Genomic DNA, 16515 nt, shown 5'->3' on the forward strand with positions numbered 1-16515 from the left:
ACACTTTCTCGCGCGCGCGCACACACACACACACACACACACACACACACACACACACACACACAACAAGAGAGCTGGACATCTCCTTTTCATTACCTCATCTGAATATAGTATTCAATGACTGAAGAGAGGGAACCCCATTGGTTCAGCTGTGTTGTGTGTGGGTGTGTCCAGTATGTGTATGAGTGTGTGCGACTGTGCATGCGTTTGTATTAGTAAACTTGTGAAAGCCAGATGTCCCCCATACAAAGTAGAGTAGAATTTGAGAAATACCGGTAGACATATAAGGACCATTTCCCTGGTCCTCACAAGAGAAATGGTTAGAGTTAGGTGTGTGGGTGCGTGTGTGTGTGTGTGTGTGTTTGGACTTCCCATGGTTTGGTTGGAGAGGAGGGGGGGTGCTTCTGCTTATCTAACGTCTGGCCTGTACAGCAGCTGTTGACATTCAACCACATATCAGTCAGGGAAACCACGGCTGAATAACTCAACATTCTGTTTACGGCCATTTACGACATGGCTGGGCTTTTCTCAGAGCGCCGTGAACCGAGACGCAGCACACATCTGACATCTCCATCTGTGCACTGTTCTTGCTATTAGGCTGTAAATCGTCGGGTCCTCCCGAGTGCATACACACACACACAGACCATAAACAAAGTCAGACTAATAGATATAGCTTCCAACATCAAGACCATACTGCATCGCGGAGGCCTGCAACAAAACCAGGAAGCCGTTAGAATCGGGTCCTCAGGTATGTTAGCCACTGATGACCTTCCCAGCACCATGACCAAAGGGATGGACAGAAAGATCACAGGCACGGCAGGGGGGGCTGAACCACCACATCCTGAATTTCTTAAATTTCCTTCTTTAAAAAAAATCAGACCCGTCTGAAGTGAGTGGTACTGTACTGTACTGTACTGCTCCCTGGCTTGTGTGTGTGTGTGTGTGTGTGTGTGTGTGTGTGTGTGTGTGCACTCTATTGGCCACTTTCGATGCTGCAGCCACGTACATACACATACGTACGTACATACATGTACACATACACATACACACATAGCTCTGCATAGGAGTGGCGTTAGCACCACTCAAAAATGAATGCCCTTCTTCGTCACACTACATGGTGTCACACGAATGTTGCAAAAACAGCGAATCTACAAGCTTGTAGATCGACAATCTTTTCCTAATTTTAGAAAAATAAATGTAAGCAAGCACAGTCTCCACCTGACAGAGGCCATGTTAAGCCTGCAGAACTTCAGGGATCAACAACTGCTCTCAAATATAATGTCTCTTATGCTCTCTCTCTCTCTCTCTCTCTCTCTCTGTTGTTTTTTCCTGATGACGTGACGTGACAAACATCGGTGATGTTAGCCAGTTAGCCAACCAACCAACCGAGCTGCCAGCACGGCCAAATAATCAACAAATCCAGCTAGCGATGGCTTCAAAGACAGTCAATGTCTGCCAACCTCCCCATCTACCAGCAAAGCTTGGGGTGTAAATAACAGATTTAACTAGATAAAGTGCAACTCGGGGCACAGGTCTCCACCATGGCAGGTCAGGTTGTGGCCTCCTGGTGGTGCTATAATAGGCCAATGTGAAAAGGGTGCCATTTCTTCTTACGCCTTGAATGTCAATTGGATGATTTGAAAAGGTGTTTTGCAAAAATTCCACCTGTTGGTGGCCAATACGAAAAGGGTGGGATATATTCCTCAGCCTAGTAGGAAAGTCTGTGAAAGATTTCACGTAAATTGCACGCTGCGTTCATGATTTGAGGATTCTTGTTCAAAATGGGCCAATCCTGCAAACTTTGAAAGCCAATGTTAGCCAATTAGGATGGAATATTATGAAATATTGGACAGATCCGTCTTGAACACATGACTATAGAGATACTGTCGCCTGATGGAGGGAAAGGAACTGGTTGGAATAACGTGTTCCTTCCACGCGCTACGTCCAACCAGGGAAACTCCCCTCTGTCAGGTGTAAAGGAGCAACTTGGACACTCAGGCATGAAGGGAGCATGAGTTAAGTCCCTTGCTCTCCCCAGGTTGGCGGAGGGTGTGTAGAGCCCAGGATCACAGTAGATGATTGGCACAGGGGTGAAAAATGGGTTACAAAATCGTGGGATAAGAAATATATATATATTAAAAAAAAGAGATACTGTAACGATTTGCGGGATTTTTGGACAAAAACTGGAGAAGTAATATAAAAAAATGTGCTTTACAAAAGTCGGCCTATTGGTGGTGCTATAACAGGCCGTTCTGGAAAAGCCAGGGCAGAGGTTCATCGGTGGCATACAGGGAGTGTGTGTGCAAAATGTGGCATTGACCGGGTTAACGGTGCCGGAGATTAGCTGGTAACAGACGGACCGGCGGGCACGCACACAGACAGAGTGCAAAATATACTCTCTCCCCATGCCTTCGGCCTGGTGGAGACAATAAGCCCACAACGCGTCTCTTCCACAATGTGTTGGTCGGCTGTTTCTGTCTTGCGACGACGAACCACAAATAAGTTTTAACCAGTAAGCGAGCCAATCAATCACTCCCCCAGCTGGATTTAATCTCATTCAAATCAAGCCATTTGGTTGAAAATTGGATGATAGCAGAACCAAAATGGCACCGTGTCCGTGAGAGGACTTATTGGAAGTGACTGGTGGTTAAAAGAGCTCTTTGATTGGCAAGTTGAAGTATTCCCCCCCAAAAAATCACAGACATTCGCCAGGCCTGAATTACAAGCCACAGAATTTCGTTCCTGGATGCAACAATAGTAATATCGGACATGGCATGAAAACATGGGGGAAGTTCTCATTTAAAACGTTTGTCACTGCTGGCTCTTTTAGTGAGAATTATAAACCGGCTGTGGGAGGAGATGTTTGGATTGTAACCAATCCTTCTGGGATTCTTTTTATTACCAGTAGTTGACAGGAAGACCCCGACCTGCTGACTGGGCCGACACCAACTAATGACTATTTATTTCATCTTGTGGGTGACATGTTTCAACTTTAAGTCATTAAGTGAAGACCGTATTGTTTGTTGTTTTCTCTCTTGCATGGCTACTTTGAAGTGATTCTCCCATAGTTTGGTAATGAACTGTGACTTCAATTTTGGGTTGCAATGCTGGCGTGCCACTGGCAATTCTATATCAGACAGCAGAAGACTGTAGCAGAGCCCTTGTTTTGACTTCCTATAATTAGAGGGCTGCCGAGTACGTCTGACATAACAAATGTTCAAAATGATACAATAAGCTGAGCCATTCCTGGGCCTGGCGTCGATACACAAGCATCAGTGTCTATTCACAGCATATTGCATACAGTATATCCAACATAAATGTAGCGCATTTTCCCCTTTAAAAGCTACAATCTGTAACTTATTTTTATTTCAGATGTTACTTTAACCATCCTGTATGGTAGAGCGGTGGTTCTCAAACTGGGTTTCGTGCACCTCCAGGGGGTCCCCAGAAAAGGCAGTTAAATAGGACTAAACCTTAAACTTAGGCCAATTTACTTAAATATTGCCTATTTTGGCCTATAAGTCACACTCTTATTTTGGCCTAAGTCACACTAATTTTACTAAAAGGGGCGGCAACATGATCCTTTTCAATTAAGACTTTGGCGATTTTACCAGGGGTGGCCAGTGTTATGAGGAGCTGATTTAGAAAAAAAGTCAAAAAGAAAGAAAGTGACATGGGCTTTAGTTTAAGAAGGTGAGGATTTGTAGAATGGGCCTGGGGTGTCACTGGGTGAAGTTGGACCTGTGAATAGGAACCATACCATGCTGTTTGTCAGGACTGGGGTCACAGCAGGAAGCAGAGATTGTTACAGACAAGATGCTTAGTTTCCTGTCCAACACATCACTGCCTGCCTGGTCACTTCTCGCAGGAGGAAAAACATTCTTGGGTTCTTTATTGAAGTTTGAGAAGTGTCAATGAGAGCCCTGGAGCCTTCCCTGTGCTCTATTGAGTCAGGATGTGGATGAATAATTCACACAGGAAAAGGTACATGGCTCTAGCTATGCTGCTGTAGTGTGTATTGTTGTTCTTGTTGTTACTGTTTCTGGGTCAGAACTGAACCGACAGCCCAGAAAACACACACATGCAGGAGGATTTCAGACATTTTTGCCATTCTTTTTTGTTTTCTTGAGCTACTTTTCAGCAATGCGCCGCTTCATGTAAAACGTACAAGATGCGCTAGGGTGGAAAGCCTGAGACCTCTGTCGCAAGTCTCGCAACACACTATTATACAATATGTATTGTGTGTGTGTGTGTGTGTGTGTGTGTGTGTGGGGGGGGGGGGGGTCCTTGACCTGAAACCCCTGGTCTACACCCTCCCCAGAACAACCAGTAGGGGGCAGCAGCGGCAGGGGCTACAGTATACAGGGCATAATGATTAAAGGTAGGGTAGATTTTCTTTTGTTAAAATAAGTGTAAAATGGCGCTATATTCTGTAATCATTGCATAGAGTTGCTTCCTCTGTAATAGGAGTCTCCCCATCAGTTATTTTGTAAACAGAAAATGCATTCTCTGATTCAGATCAGAATGGAGAGGGGAGGGGGGCAAGTAAGAATATAAAATAACTAAAATAGCACCACTATTATAAATTATATACTGTAATTACATAGGACACTCACAACGTAGAGAGTAATTAGATGCATTTTTGACACATTTTCTCTATGATTCTGAAGGCCTCATTGATCACTCACTTCTCTCAGACTGCTGGGTTTGTTCGTAACTCGACACAAATTAATTACTGCAAATACAGAGATGGCCCCTTTCCTCATAATAGTTTCATCACATGATCCTGGATTTAAATCAGTAGTTCTCCTGTGTTTCAGTGCCAAACACTCCCAAAATGTAGTCACAGACCCTAAAACATTTTGTGGCAGGGGACCCCCAGAACAGAACATTTGCGTTACGTTTAACTTCAAAATTAAACATTTTCTGATTTTCCAATTTCTTTTCAAAAATAGCAGATGTACAAGCCTCGTAGTGACCTGCATTTTTTTTAAACTACTGTTCTAGTCTAAACCAATGTTCTAAGTCCTTAGATATACACAGATGCTTTTCCAGTTTTAATGGTCTACTGCTATATATACAGTAGTATCCAGTGTGAATGTAAATATGGCAATATCAGACTTATTTCTCTCCTTACTCTCCTTATCACATCACATAGTGAGGATGGTAATGAGTTCCAGCCATGTGAGTTTATAAAGCAATATCTCCCTCTTTCTTCTCTCATGTCTTCTATAAGGGTAATTCACACACGTTATTTTTCTCTGCAACGTTCTAAAGTAACACTCGTAACGTATGCTCCATTATATACAATGAAGTATTTAAGTCGGGCTTAAAGTGGTATTGTCTCGTCTGCGCTAATCTTTGGTCTGAACTAGGCTTTACACAGGATATGGCTGAAATACTACTACCGTGTCCCGGCTAAAGGCCTATTCATAGTCTGGATTTTCGGTGGTGAGGTGATCACCGCTCCGGTGGTGAGCTGACCACCAGAGCTGAAATAACGTTGAGCGGTGGCGGTGGTTTGCTCTTCACCGCGGCTCGTGACGTCATGTTGTAGTTCAGTGGTCACCCCACCACTGAAAATCCAGACTATGTATGAGCCTTAAGCCTAAGGCTAATGCAGCCTCCTGACCGTCTCTGAGGTGAAGAGGTAAGGCTAATGCAGCCTCCTGACCGTCTCTGAGGTGAAGAGGGAGGCTAATGCAGCCTCCTGACCGTCTCTGAGGTGAAGAAGGAGGCTAATGCAGCCTCCTGTCCGTCTCTGAGGTGAAGAGGGAGGCTAATGCAGCCTCCTGACCGTCTCTGAGGTGAAGAGGTAAGGCTAATGCAGCCTCCTGACCATCTCTGAGGTGAAGAGGGATGCTAATGCAGCCTCCTGACCATCTCTGAGGTGAAGAGGTAAGGCTAATGCAGCCTCCTGACCGTCTCTGAGGTGAAGAGGTAAGGCTAATGCAGCCTCCTGACCGTCTCTGAGGTGAAGAGGTAAGGCTAATGCAGCCTCCTGACCGTCTCTGAGGTGAAGAGGTAAGGCTAATGCAGCCTCCTGACCGTCTCTGAGGTGAAGAGGGAGTTGCAGCCTTCTCACCGGCTCTGCAGTCTCTCACTGGGCTCGATTTTGTGTGTCTTAACCCATTTAGACCTGAGGACGATTCTACAAATGACTTCCAAATTGTGACTATGTTTCTATGTCAGTCGTTCTCAAACATTTTCATGTAAAGGACCCCCAAATATATATGTAATTGGCCACTGACCCCCATCTGAAAATATGTTGTTCCAGGGACCTTCCAGAATGTTCGCTCTGAAATATTCAAAGATTTGCACAACATTTGCACTACACTACGATTAAAAAAATAGCAGACCTACAAGCTTGTATCGCGGCACTCGGTGCCGCGCTATGAGCTTGTAGATCTGCTGTTTTTCAATAACTAAAGTATAACATAATGCTTAAAACAGCAAAAGGGGTTCCCGACCAAGTACCAGGAGGCTGCACCTCCTTCCCCACTGCAGCAGAGACAATGAGGAGTCCAGGAGCAGAGCCCTTCCCTCTGTTATTCAGGGAGATAAAGGCAGCAAATTAATGAGGGACCCCCTGAGGGAAGTGGAGGATGGAAAAGAATCAGACAGAACAGAGAGAGCGAGAGAAAGAAAGAAAGAATCAAAGAGAGACAATGGAGGAGAACTTTGGCCGAACTAGACTAGTATTATCATGTTTGTCACTGGCAGATGAACTATTTCACTTTCAGCCGCAGCAGTCTGAAGCCGCAGCAGTATGAAGTGCACAGCGTTGGTTTATATCAGAGTGTAAAACGGACACACTAACCCTTTACGTTATATTAAGGGCTCCAGATTTGAGTGTGTGTGAAGGGCGGTGAGCGGAGTGGGGGGGGACGGAACGATGACTCTCTGCCGGAGGAGAGATAAAGGCCATTACCACTGGTAATGGCCTTACCCCTGGTAATGGCCCTCAGCAATTGGTGTTGCTGAGCAACAGCAACACCAGAGGGAGTGACCATGATCTTGTACTACCCACATTTAGAACAAACATGGGAAAATACTCATTCCACCAAAATGTGAAATACCCTGACACCATCCATGAAAAGATGTGTAACACTGGTTTCTTCCAAAATTGGCCTGACCACAAGGGGAGGTCTTGAAAGCAGGTGTCATTCAGTGCTGCGTTTTTTCATTTTCCACTTTTATACTGTTCATGTGTACATAATAGTGTTTACATTGTTTGTGCTTGTTGATGAATTGAATACATAGCGACCACAATGGAAACAAGTCCCCATATATCCCTCACATATATCAATCACATAAATCAATCAATCAATCAACCAACCAACACAACTCACGTGTCTGGTGAGAAAGTGGTCCACCTCGTCCTGTACTTGACGCTGACACTGGGGGTGGAGTGCCAGCAGGTAGCAGACGAAGGCCAGCGTGTTGCTGCTGGTCTCGTAGCCCGCCAGGAGGAAGATGAACGCCTGGCCCACGATCTCATCCTCCGTCATCGTCCTCTTGGGCGCCGCCGGGCGCCTGGCGGACGCCGCCGCCGCCGCCGCGGCCTCACCGCCCTCCGGCTCCGAGGCAGACTGCTGTGCATGGTGGCTGTGTGAAGGAGACAGCTCCGAGGCAGACTGCTGTGCATGGTGGCTGTGTGAAGGAGACAGCTCGTCTGCGTGGTTCACCACGTCGAAATGCTCCAGCGCCACGCACTCCCTACTGCCCCGCGCGTCCAGCATCAGCTGGAGGAAGTCCCGCCGCCTCTGCGTGAACGCAATAAGAGGAGCTGCCGGTTAAAATCCTCCGTTTTCTCATGTATTTGTTTGTAACTCAAAGATTGTACAAAAGTCCCACAATAATGTTTGAATGATATTGCCCTCGCAATGGGTTGATGGGAGAACAGCACGAGGCTGGCAGACACACAATGATTCATGTTACAGATGATGTGTCCACGGAATCCAATCCATTTTCCACGTACAATATCCCACATGGCCGTGTGTATGGCAGATAAGACCCACTGTTTCCTTATGCAATTCTGGAAATTCAACTTAACAATTCAAAACGTCAAGTCAAACTATCAACTATCATCTGAGCAGCGCTGATGAAATACATTTGTAACATTTAGCCGTTATTACATTGTTTCTTACTTGGCTACCAAGTTGAATACCATCAAGATTGGTTCTCAAAGTGGGGTCTGGGGACCCCAGGGGTCTTTGAGAGGATTCCAGGGGGTCCCCAGCTGTCCAGTAACTCTGAGAGTGTACAAATGAAACCTCTCAGAGTTAACCCATTTGCATTGTTGTGGCATAATACATACCAAGCTGGGGGTCCTTTTAATTAAAGGGATTGTGACATAAAAACTTTTAACATTCAGTATAGATTTTCTGTGGTCTGGGATTTTCTGGCTCAAACAAGTGCTCTGAATTGAAGTGGCGTATACGTAAAGCATTCTGATGTTCTAATCGTGGTGTGACACCGGGGATGTTCAGAGCTCAGAGGATAGAATAGATTGGTCATTGTGTGACTGACTGTGGTGTGACACCGGGAATGTTCAGCGTTCAGACGCACCTGCTCAGGAGGCTGCTCGTCTCTCTGCTTGATGATCTTCTGAATGCAGCTGATGAAGAAATTGTTCATGTCGTCTCGGTTCTTGTTGGGGATGAGGCGTGCCAGCGGAGCCAGGATGACAGGGAAGGCGACTGCATGGGGGAGGGGACACACACAGTTGAGTTAGCAAGGGGTGTCATTTGGGGTCTCAAGGGATGGCAATTGCCATGTATTTTCTCTGATTCATCTGACTGTTCTATCTCAATCCTTCTATCTACATGTGATGATGTGACACGTGTTTTCATTACTTCAATCATGCATTTATAACATTACTACCCCCCCCCCACACACACACACACACACACACACACACACACACACACACACACACACACACACACACACACACACACACACACAGACACACACACACACACACACACCAAAAGGAAATAGCTAAAATAGTGAATATATAAGCAACTTTAAATCTTCCGGTCAGGACATCTGAATGTGCACGTACATAGATCATCCATCAGAGAAGGAACAAACAGAATGTGCACGTACAATGTACGTGCACATTCTGTTTGTTCCTTCTCTTATTGATGATCTATGTACGTCGTACATAGATCATCAATAAGAGAAGGAACAAACAGAACACTGACTGAATAGTATCAGGATGGGTCTGAAGAACGTGAAGGAGAAGAACTTCTGGGCGTGGTGGACAAACGGGTCGTCGGGGTCGTTCTGAGAGTCCAGCTGCGTCCCGAACGCCACGCTGGCGATCACGTCCATGGTGAAACAACCCAAAGACCTGCTTGCACGCACACACACACACGCACGCAAACGCACACACACACACACGCACGCAAACGTACACACACACACACACACACACACACACACACACACACACACACACACACACACACACACACACACACACACACACACACATTTGAAATGTTAATTTATGTCCACATAATGGTACAGGAATACCTTGTACAAAGGACATAAACACTGCCAGTGCAGTTTGACAGTGGGAGAGCAGCCAGTTACAACGTGCATGGAAGGCAAAGCATCGTTACATACAGTACAGCTGACATGTCGGACACAGGGCAGCAGACATAAATCATGGATAAAGGAAACAACGCCTCCTCCAAATTGAACACACACACACACACACACACACACACACACACACACACGTGTACGTGCGTGCAGATGCATCAAGACAAACAACATAGCATGCAGCATGTTAATGAACTAATTTATTACAGTACACAATAATAATCCCTTCATATGCATACAACATCCTGCTTTCATTCATGTCACGAACCACACATGCAAAGAAGACAATACAACAGCCACTGGGACAGAGGAGGGGAATGTTTTTTACAGCTTCACCGAGCAGGTGGCTGCTAGGGCAAATATTCACCGAAAATTGCAGATCTACAAGCTCCCAACGTGTCGCTAGTTGAGCCTGTAGATGCTGATCGTCTATTTTCAGCGAGATTTGGCGTAGAGGAAAATACCAGCGGAAATGGCATAGAGCCCTGGGGGAACCTGTTAAACTAAGTAAATAGGGTTATTGTTCCTAGAAGCCCAAACTGCCACTGGCTCCTTTCCACGTGAAGGAGCGAGCATCAGCTCTACTCACACTATCTCCCAGATGACTGAACTTTTGAGACCACCCATAAAACCAAATTCCAATATTCAAATTCTTGGCCACCCGCTCACTCCCACTCGGGCATTCCAGCATGGCGGTGGCCGAAATATGTGACCATTTTGAGTTTGACTTTGGTGCACAACACCTCTGAATGTCAGATAATTGCTCGTTTAGATTGATTCCACCTGCTGCGCAGCACAGCGCTAATCATTGCACATATGCTATACAAAAGTATATAAAAAAGATCAATTGGAAACAGTCCGTTTATAGAGGAATGTAACGTGGACACGGACAGTAGTGTTTATCTGACTGCAGTGTGCACTGCAGTCAGACCTGCCTGAGAGGAGGCTGTGCTGCCTAACTTGTATAGCCTATATACTAATCTATTCTACACTACACCATTTAATAGTAACAATAATGTAGAAGATCATCCGTTTTTTTCTTGTCTTTCCAGATTGGTAATCACCATAATTTATATCTGTTCTCCAAAAATAGCTCATCTACAAGCTCATGCATGCGGGCTGCAGATCGGCTATTTTTGGAGAGATTTAAAGACATTATGTGCAAATATAAAATAGCTGTGATACTTATATGTAAGTGGTTATGGTGAAATAAAGCATTAACACTAGTTAGTTTGGAGGTGGCGAGGGGACTATGACATCACCGTTTCAGCAAATTAGGTGGCATTTGCTATACACACGGAGACGAGAAAGTCGCGTCTCCAAACTTTCCCACTCTGGAAGGTGGTTTAAAAATGAGCCGGTTAAATCCCCCAAAACGCTGTCTCCGTGTGGCAAAAAGGGCAGATCGGCTAAATACTTGCCCAGGTAACTAAAAATACGTCCTCGTCTGTACACCACCTTAGTGTAGTCTGCTCTGCTTTGTGCTTGTGTTTGGATGTGTAGCGCACGCGTGCGTGCACACACACACACACACACACACACACACACACACACACACACACACACACACACACACACACACAGGCGCACATGCGGCACATATAATTATGAGTGAATGGTGATATAATGTATTATGCTCTATAATGGCCTCAATTAGAATAATAATACACAGCCTCTCTTTATTTTCTTCTCTCACTGCAGAACTTCCTTTCCTTTCGTTGGTGCTGAAGCTTCAAGGGACATTTATTTGTGTAAAATGGCTGCTGAAGTTTCAATGTCCTACCTGGCTGCAGGGCAACTGTGACCGTTTCTGACCTAGGCTAAGTCATTCTCCATGTCATATGAAAGCAGGGAATCAGAGCTTCAATTGACATATTGGTTGTTCAGTTTGAATTTTGGAGATATGGCTTATAGAGTAATGTCTTGAGAAAACAGGCTTGAAAGGTTCACTTCTGTGGTCTCTAACATTACACCTAGCTACATGTACATGTCGATTTCAGCTCTGACATTTATTTCAGACATGCTCTAGTATGTGAAGAGTCTGCCTGTGCTATTAACTCATTTTGGATAAAATAAAATAAATAGTTTTTCTCCTCCTGAACAGTTGTTGTATCCGAATTAGTGTGTACACATTATTATTGAAGCAAGCACTCTTATTAACAATGTTATAGGCTACACTGTGGCCCACCCAATCCTTGCAGGGGGGTCCCAGGATTTTCAGAAACGCCACTGTTCAGAGCGAACGTTTTTAACTAAATTTTTTGCTTCTGGGGGGTCCCTGGAACAACATATTTTCACATGGGGGTCGGCGGCCAATTACATATATTTATGGGGGTCCTTGACATGAAATAGTTTGAGAACCACTGACATAGAAACAGGGTTTTTCAGAAAACTGTCAGGATTTAGAAGACATTTGTAGAATCGTCCTCAGGTCTAAATGGGTTAATACAATTTTGTCAAGGAAAAAAAGAAAAGAAAGAAAGAAAGAAAAAGAGCCTTGGGCGTTTAGAGTTATGAGCAACTTATGACGGCCCGTAAACAAGAACAATGTTCTTTCATGCATACATGATGGGCTTCATCTTGCGCCACCCTTATCCCCTATCCCTACATTTATTTGCCATTTTTTACTATTTTGAAAATCAATTTTAAAATAGTTCAACTAGCCGATCTACATCTACACGTTGTGAGCTTGTAGAGCAGCTATTTGCACTATTTTAAAAGGTTAAAAAAAAATAGTAAATAAGTTTAGGGATAAGGGTTAAATGTGCAGCAGTCTAGCAGAAGCTGACACTCTTGAATTCGGTTTGGCTGAATGAATGTACAGTATGAATGCATTATGTTATGCTTTAGCTGTTGAAAAATAACAGATCTACAAGCTCATAGCGTGCCACTGAGTGTCGCGCTACGAGCTTGTAGATCTGCTATTTTTGGAAAATCGTGAGAATGTGGCGCAAATCTTTGAATTCTTTCAGAGTGAACGTTTTGAACTAAAATCTTTGCTTCTGGGCGGGGTCCCTGTACCTACATATTTTCAGATGGGGGTCCGCGGCCAAAATGTCCTTGACATGAAAAAGGTTGAGCACCACTGACACTGACATTTAGAAGCCTTTTTTTAGAATGGGCCTCAGTCCAAAATGGGTTAAAGGTGTAGTGTATTGGACGTTGGTATTTGCCTGTGAATGTCGAAAGCTTCTCCTGACTCTGCGCGGGCATTCAGGTTGGTCATCAGGGCATCTGCTGCCGTGTTGATCAGAGGAACCATCTACAAGACAAATACATGATCAGGGGAATTATAAATTATAGAAAGAGTGTGAGAATTACAACTGGAACCAAACATTACATTTCCAGGGAAACTGCGTGTTTCAATCGAGGATGTGGTTGCCTTGACGTCTCTGCATCACGGCAGAAAGTCTCTGTTATTAATCTACATGTTTTATTGGTTACACTGTATGCTGTGTGACATTTCATTGACCTGTGGTTATATTCTAGCCATTTGCATTCAGCGCCATTAAGCAGATTGCATGCTGCATCGTTCTACTATGATTATTTCTATTAGGTTTTTAATTGTTTTGCGTGTGTGTGTGTGTGTGTGTGTGTGTGTGTGTGTGAGTGCGCACACACGTGTGTCTACTTTATTGGCAGCAATTGATTGCTTTATGTATATTGCTTGTTATTTGAAACGCTCAGAAAATATAATCAAGGTTGAACACTTTTTTCCTTTTAAACAAAAGGGATAAGCATGCAGGTTTGAACGGTGAGGTCAGATCAATTCCACACACACACACACACACACACACACACACACACACACACACACGACTAAAGCAGCCAAATCAATTAAAAGACCATTAAAGTCAGCACCATTACTGAGGTCATTACCAAAGGGAGAACGATGTCTGATGATGATAGATCAAACAAGATCTAATTAATTCATTTATTCATTAACGGCATCTCTCTCTCTCTCTCTCTCTCTCTCTCTCTCTCAAGCACGGTAAACGCAGTGTAATGAAAGTGTAGCCTTCAAAAAACTAAAAATGTATTAATATAAAACATTAATGCACAGGGGTGTTTTTGTAAGAAGACCAATGTACATTATAAACCAAAAAGAGAAATACAATATTTGAATTGTTTGCATTTTTGTAAAACTAAAGTAGTATTTATTTATTGATATATATACTGTATAATTATATATTATTTTTATCAAGAAAGATTTTGGACGTTTCCAAATGCATTATAGAGACACTCAATACATCAGTGTGGTTCTGTATATGCAGAGAGAGATGTCTACAAGGAGGGGGAAGTGCACAAAAGCATTATGGGCATTGTAGGAATTCAGCAAATCCAGTCAAACACACAGACTTGATTATTTTTCTGGCCATAGGATGCAAATTTCAAATTGTGCTACTGTTATCTACTACAAATACTATTAACATTGAGTGACTGCAGTTACTTCCAGCGGTGAAATGTCCCTTTAAGACCGTTTCATTAAAAGCCTTTTTCCAAAACCACTTTTTGCAGTACAAGAAAAATATGCCGATCAAACAGTTCTATCCAACCACAGAACACCCATATGATTGGCAATATAGCAATTAACAGCAAAAAATATTGATTGGAGAGAGAGAGAGCCGGTGAGAGAGTGGGAGCGAGAGGGGGGAGAGAGGGGAAGAGAGAGGGAGAGGGGGGAGAGGGGGAGAGAGAGGGGAAGAGAGAGGGAGAGGGGGGAGAGAGAGGGGAAGAGAGAGGGAGAGGGGAAGAGAGAGGGAGAGGGGGGAGAGGGGGGAGAGAGAGGGGAAGAGAGAGGGGGAGGGGAAGAGAGAGGGAGAGGGGAAGAGAGAGGGAGAGGGGAAGAGAGAGGGAGAGGGGAAGAGAGAGGGAGAGGGGAAGAGAGAGGGAGAGGGGGGAGAGGGGGGAGAGAGAGGGGAAGAGAGAGGGAGAGGGGAAGAGAGAGGGAGAGGGGAAGAGAGAGGGAGAGGGGGAAGAGAGAGGGAGAGGGGAAGAGAGAGGGAGAGGGGAAGAGAGAGGGAGAGGGGGGAGAGGGGGGAGAGAGAGGGGAAGAGAGAGGGGGAGGGGAAGAGAGAGGGAGAGGGGAAGAGAGAGGGAGAGGGGAAGAGAGAGGGAGAGGGGAAGAGAGAGGGAGAGGGGAAGAGAGAGGGAGAGGGGAAGAGAGAGGGAGAGGGGGGAGAGGGGGGAGAGAGAGGGGAAGAGAGAGGGAGAGGGGAAGAGAGAGGGAGAGGGGAAGAGAGAGGGAGAGGGGAAGAGAGAGGGAGAGGGGGGAGAGGGGAACAGAGAGGGAGAGGGGGGAGAGAGAGGGAGAGGGGAAGAGAGAGGGAGAGGGGAAGAGAGAGGGAGAGGGGAAGAGAGAGGGAGAGGGGGGAGAGGGGAACAGAGAGGGAGAGGGGGGAGAGAGAGGGAGAGGGGAAGAGAGAGGGAGAGGGGGGAGAGGGGAAGAGAGGAAGAGAGAGCGCAAAAATATGAGAGAGGGAAAGAGAGAGAGAGCACCTATGAGAGAGAGAGATTCTGTGAGAGAAAGAGAGAGATTAGTGTATGAACAGAGCATCTACATTACTTACTTGTGTGTGTGTGTGTGTGTGTGTGTGTGTGTGTGTGTGTGTGTGTGTGTGTGTGTGTGTGTTAAGGGTGTAACAATATAGTAACTGCATCGAAAAATTTAAGAATCGAAGTATATCGAAATAAAAACAGCAACATTGACTATGTATCGTATTATATCGTTTTGCAATGCAAATATTCGTTATCGAATCATTTTGCTATGAAAATAATCGATTGTATCAATAGTACATTTTTTGGTCCATCTGTATGTGAATGTGTAAATGTGAAATACTTGGACTGGAGAAAAGTTCTATATATAAATGCAGTACATTTACCATTTATTTGAATTGCTGCTTACCACCAGGAGCTTCAAACGCTTGACAACAAGTGATGACACCTTGATTACATGTTCTATTCCTAACAGCAAATTAACATTTTCATGGTTTTGTGAGCTAGTATTGCTACAATGAGACACAGATCTGTTTAAACAAGAAGAAGGGATGACAAGGGACGTTGAAGTGCAGTGTTTTTTCAGCCAAGGGAAACAAAACAAGTACAAAAGATCGACTAACCCAAAAGAGAACGCACGCACGCACGCACACGCGCGCACACACACACACACACACACACACACACACACACACACACACACACACACACACACACACACACACACACACACACACACACACACACACACACACACACACACACCGAGAGACAGATAAAGAGAGAGACAGAGAAGAGAGAGAGAGAGAGAGAGAGAGAGAGGAAGAATTGTGGCTGAAGGGCTACTGTAATAGCTCATTAACATGATGCATGCTATGTTGTTTGCCTCGGCATGCACACACGTACGTGTGTGTGTGTGTGTGTGTGTGTGTGTGTGTTTGCATGTGTGCGTCTCCATCAACGTCAGCGCATGCTGCCATTAGAAACGGTGGCTATACAAATTCAGAAACCTTCCCACACAGTGAAATCCTGCAGTGTTCATTTGCAGTGCTGTGTCCAAATGGACCCAAAGGGGTTTCCTTGTGCATCCCCTGATCTCTCCCATCTTCTATCATCAAAATGGACCCAAAAGGGTTTCCTTGTGCATCCCCCTGATCTCTCCCATCTTCTATCATCAAAATGGACCCAAAGGGGTTTCCTTGTGCATCCCCCTGATCTCTCCCATCTTCTATCATCAAAATGGACCCAAAGGGGTTTCCTTGTGCATCCCCCTGATCTCTCCCATCTTCTATCATCAAAATGGACCCAAAGGGTTTCCTTGTGCATCCCCCTGATCTCTCCCATCTTCTATCATCAAAATGGACCCAAAGGGTTTCCTTGTGCATCCCCCTGATCTCTCCC

General features: G+C 44.9%; 1 protein-coding gene across 2 annotated transcripts in view; it reads right to left on the minus strand.

The window, feature by feature from the left end:
* tbxas1 (thromboxane A synthase 1 (platelet)) overlaps positions 1-16515 on the minus strand; it is a 96224-nt gene that overhangs the window by 17338 nt on the left and 62371 nt on the right. For both annotated transcript variants that reach the window (XM_080760707.1, XM_080760708.1), the window contains 4 exons: positions 12792-12880; positions 9213-9361; positions 8572-8702; positions 7353-7766 (listed from right to left, as the gene is read on the minus strand). In XM_080760707.1, the coding sequence (XP_080616833.1) occupies positions 7353-7766; positions 8572-8702; positions 9213-9361; positions 12792-12880 (783 nt within the window). The remainder of the gene's footprint in view (positions 1-7352; positions 7767-8571; positions 8703-9212; positions 9362-12791; positions 12881-16515) is intronic.

The sequence above is a fragment of the Protomyctophum bolini genome, assembly GCF_963924005.1.
Source record: "Protomyctophum bolini genome assembly, chromosome: 4".
NCBI lineage: Eukaryota > Metazoa > Chordata > Actinopteri > Myctophiformes > Myctophidae > Protomyctophum > Protomyctophum bolini.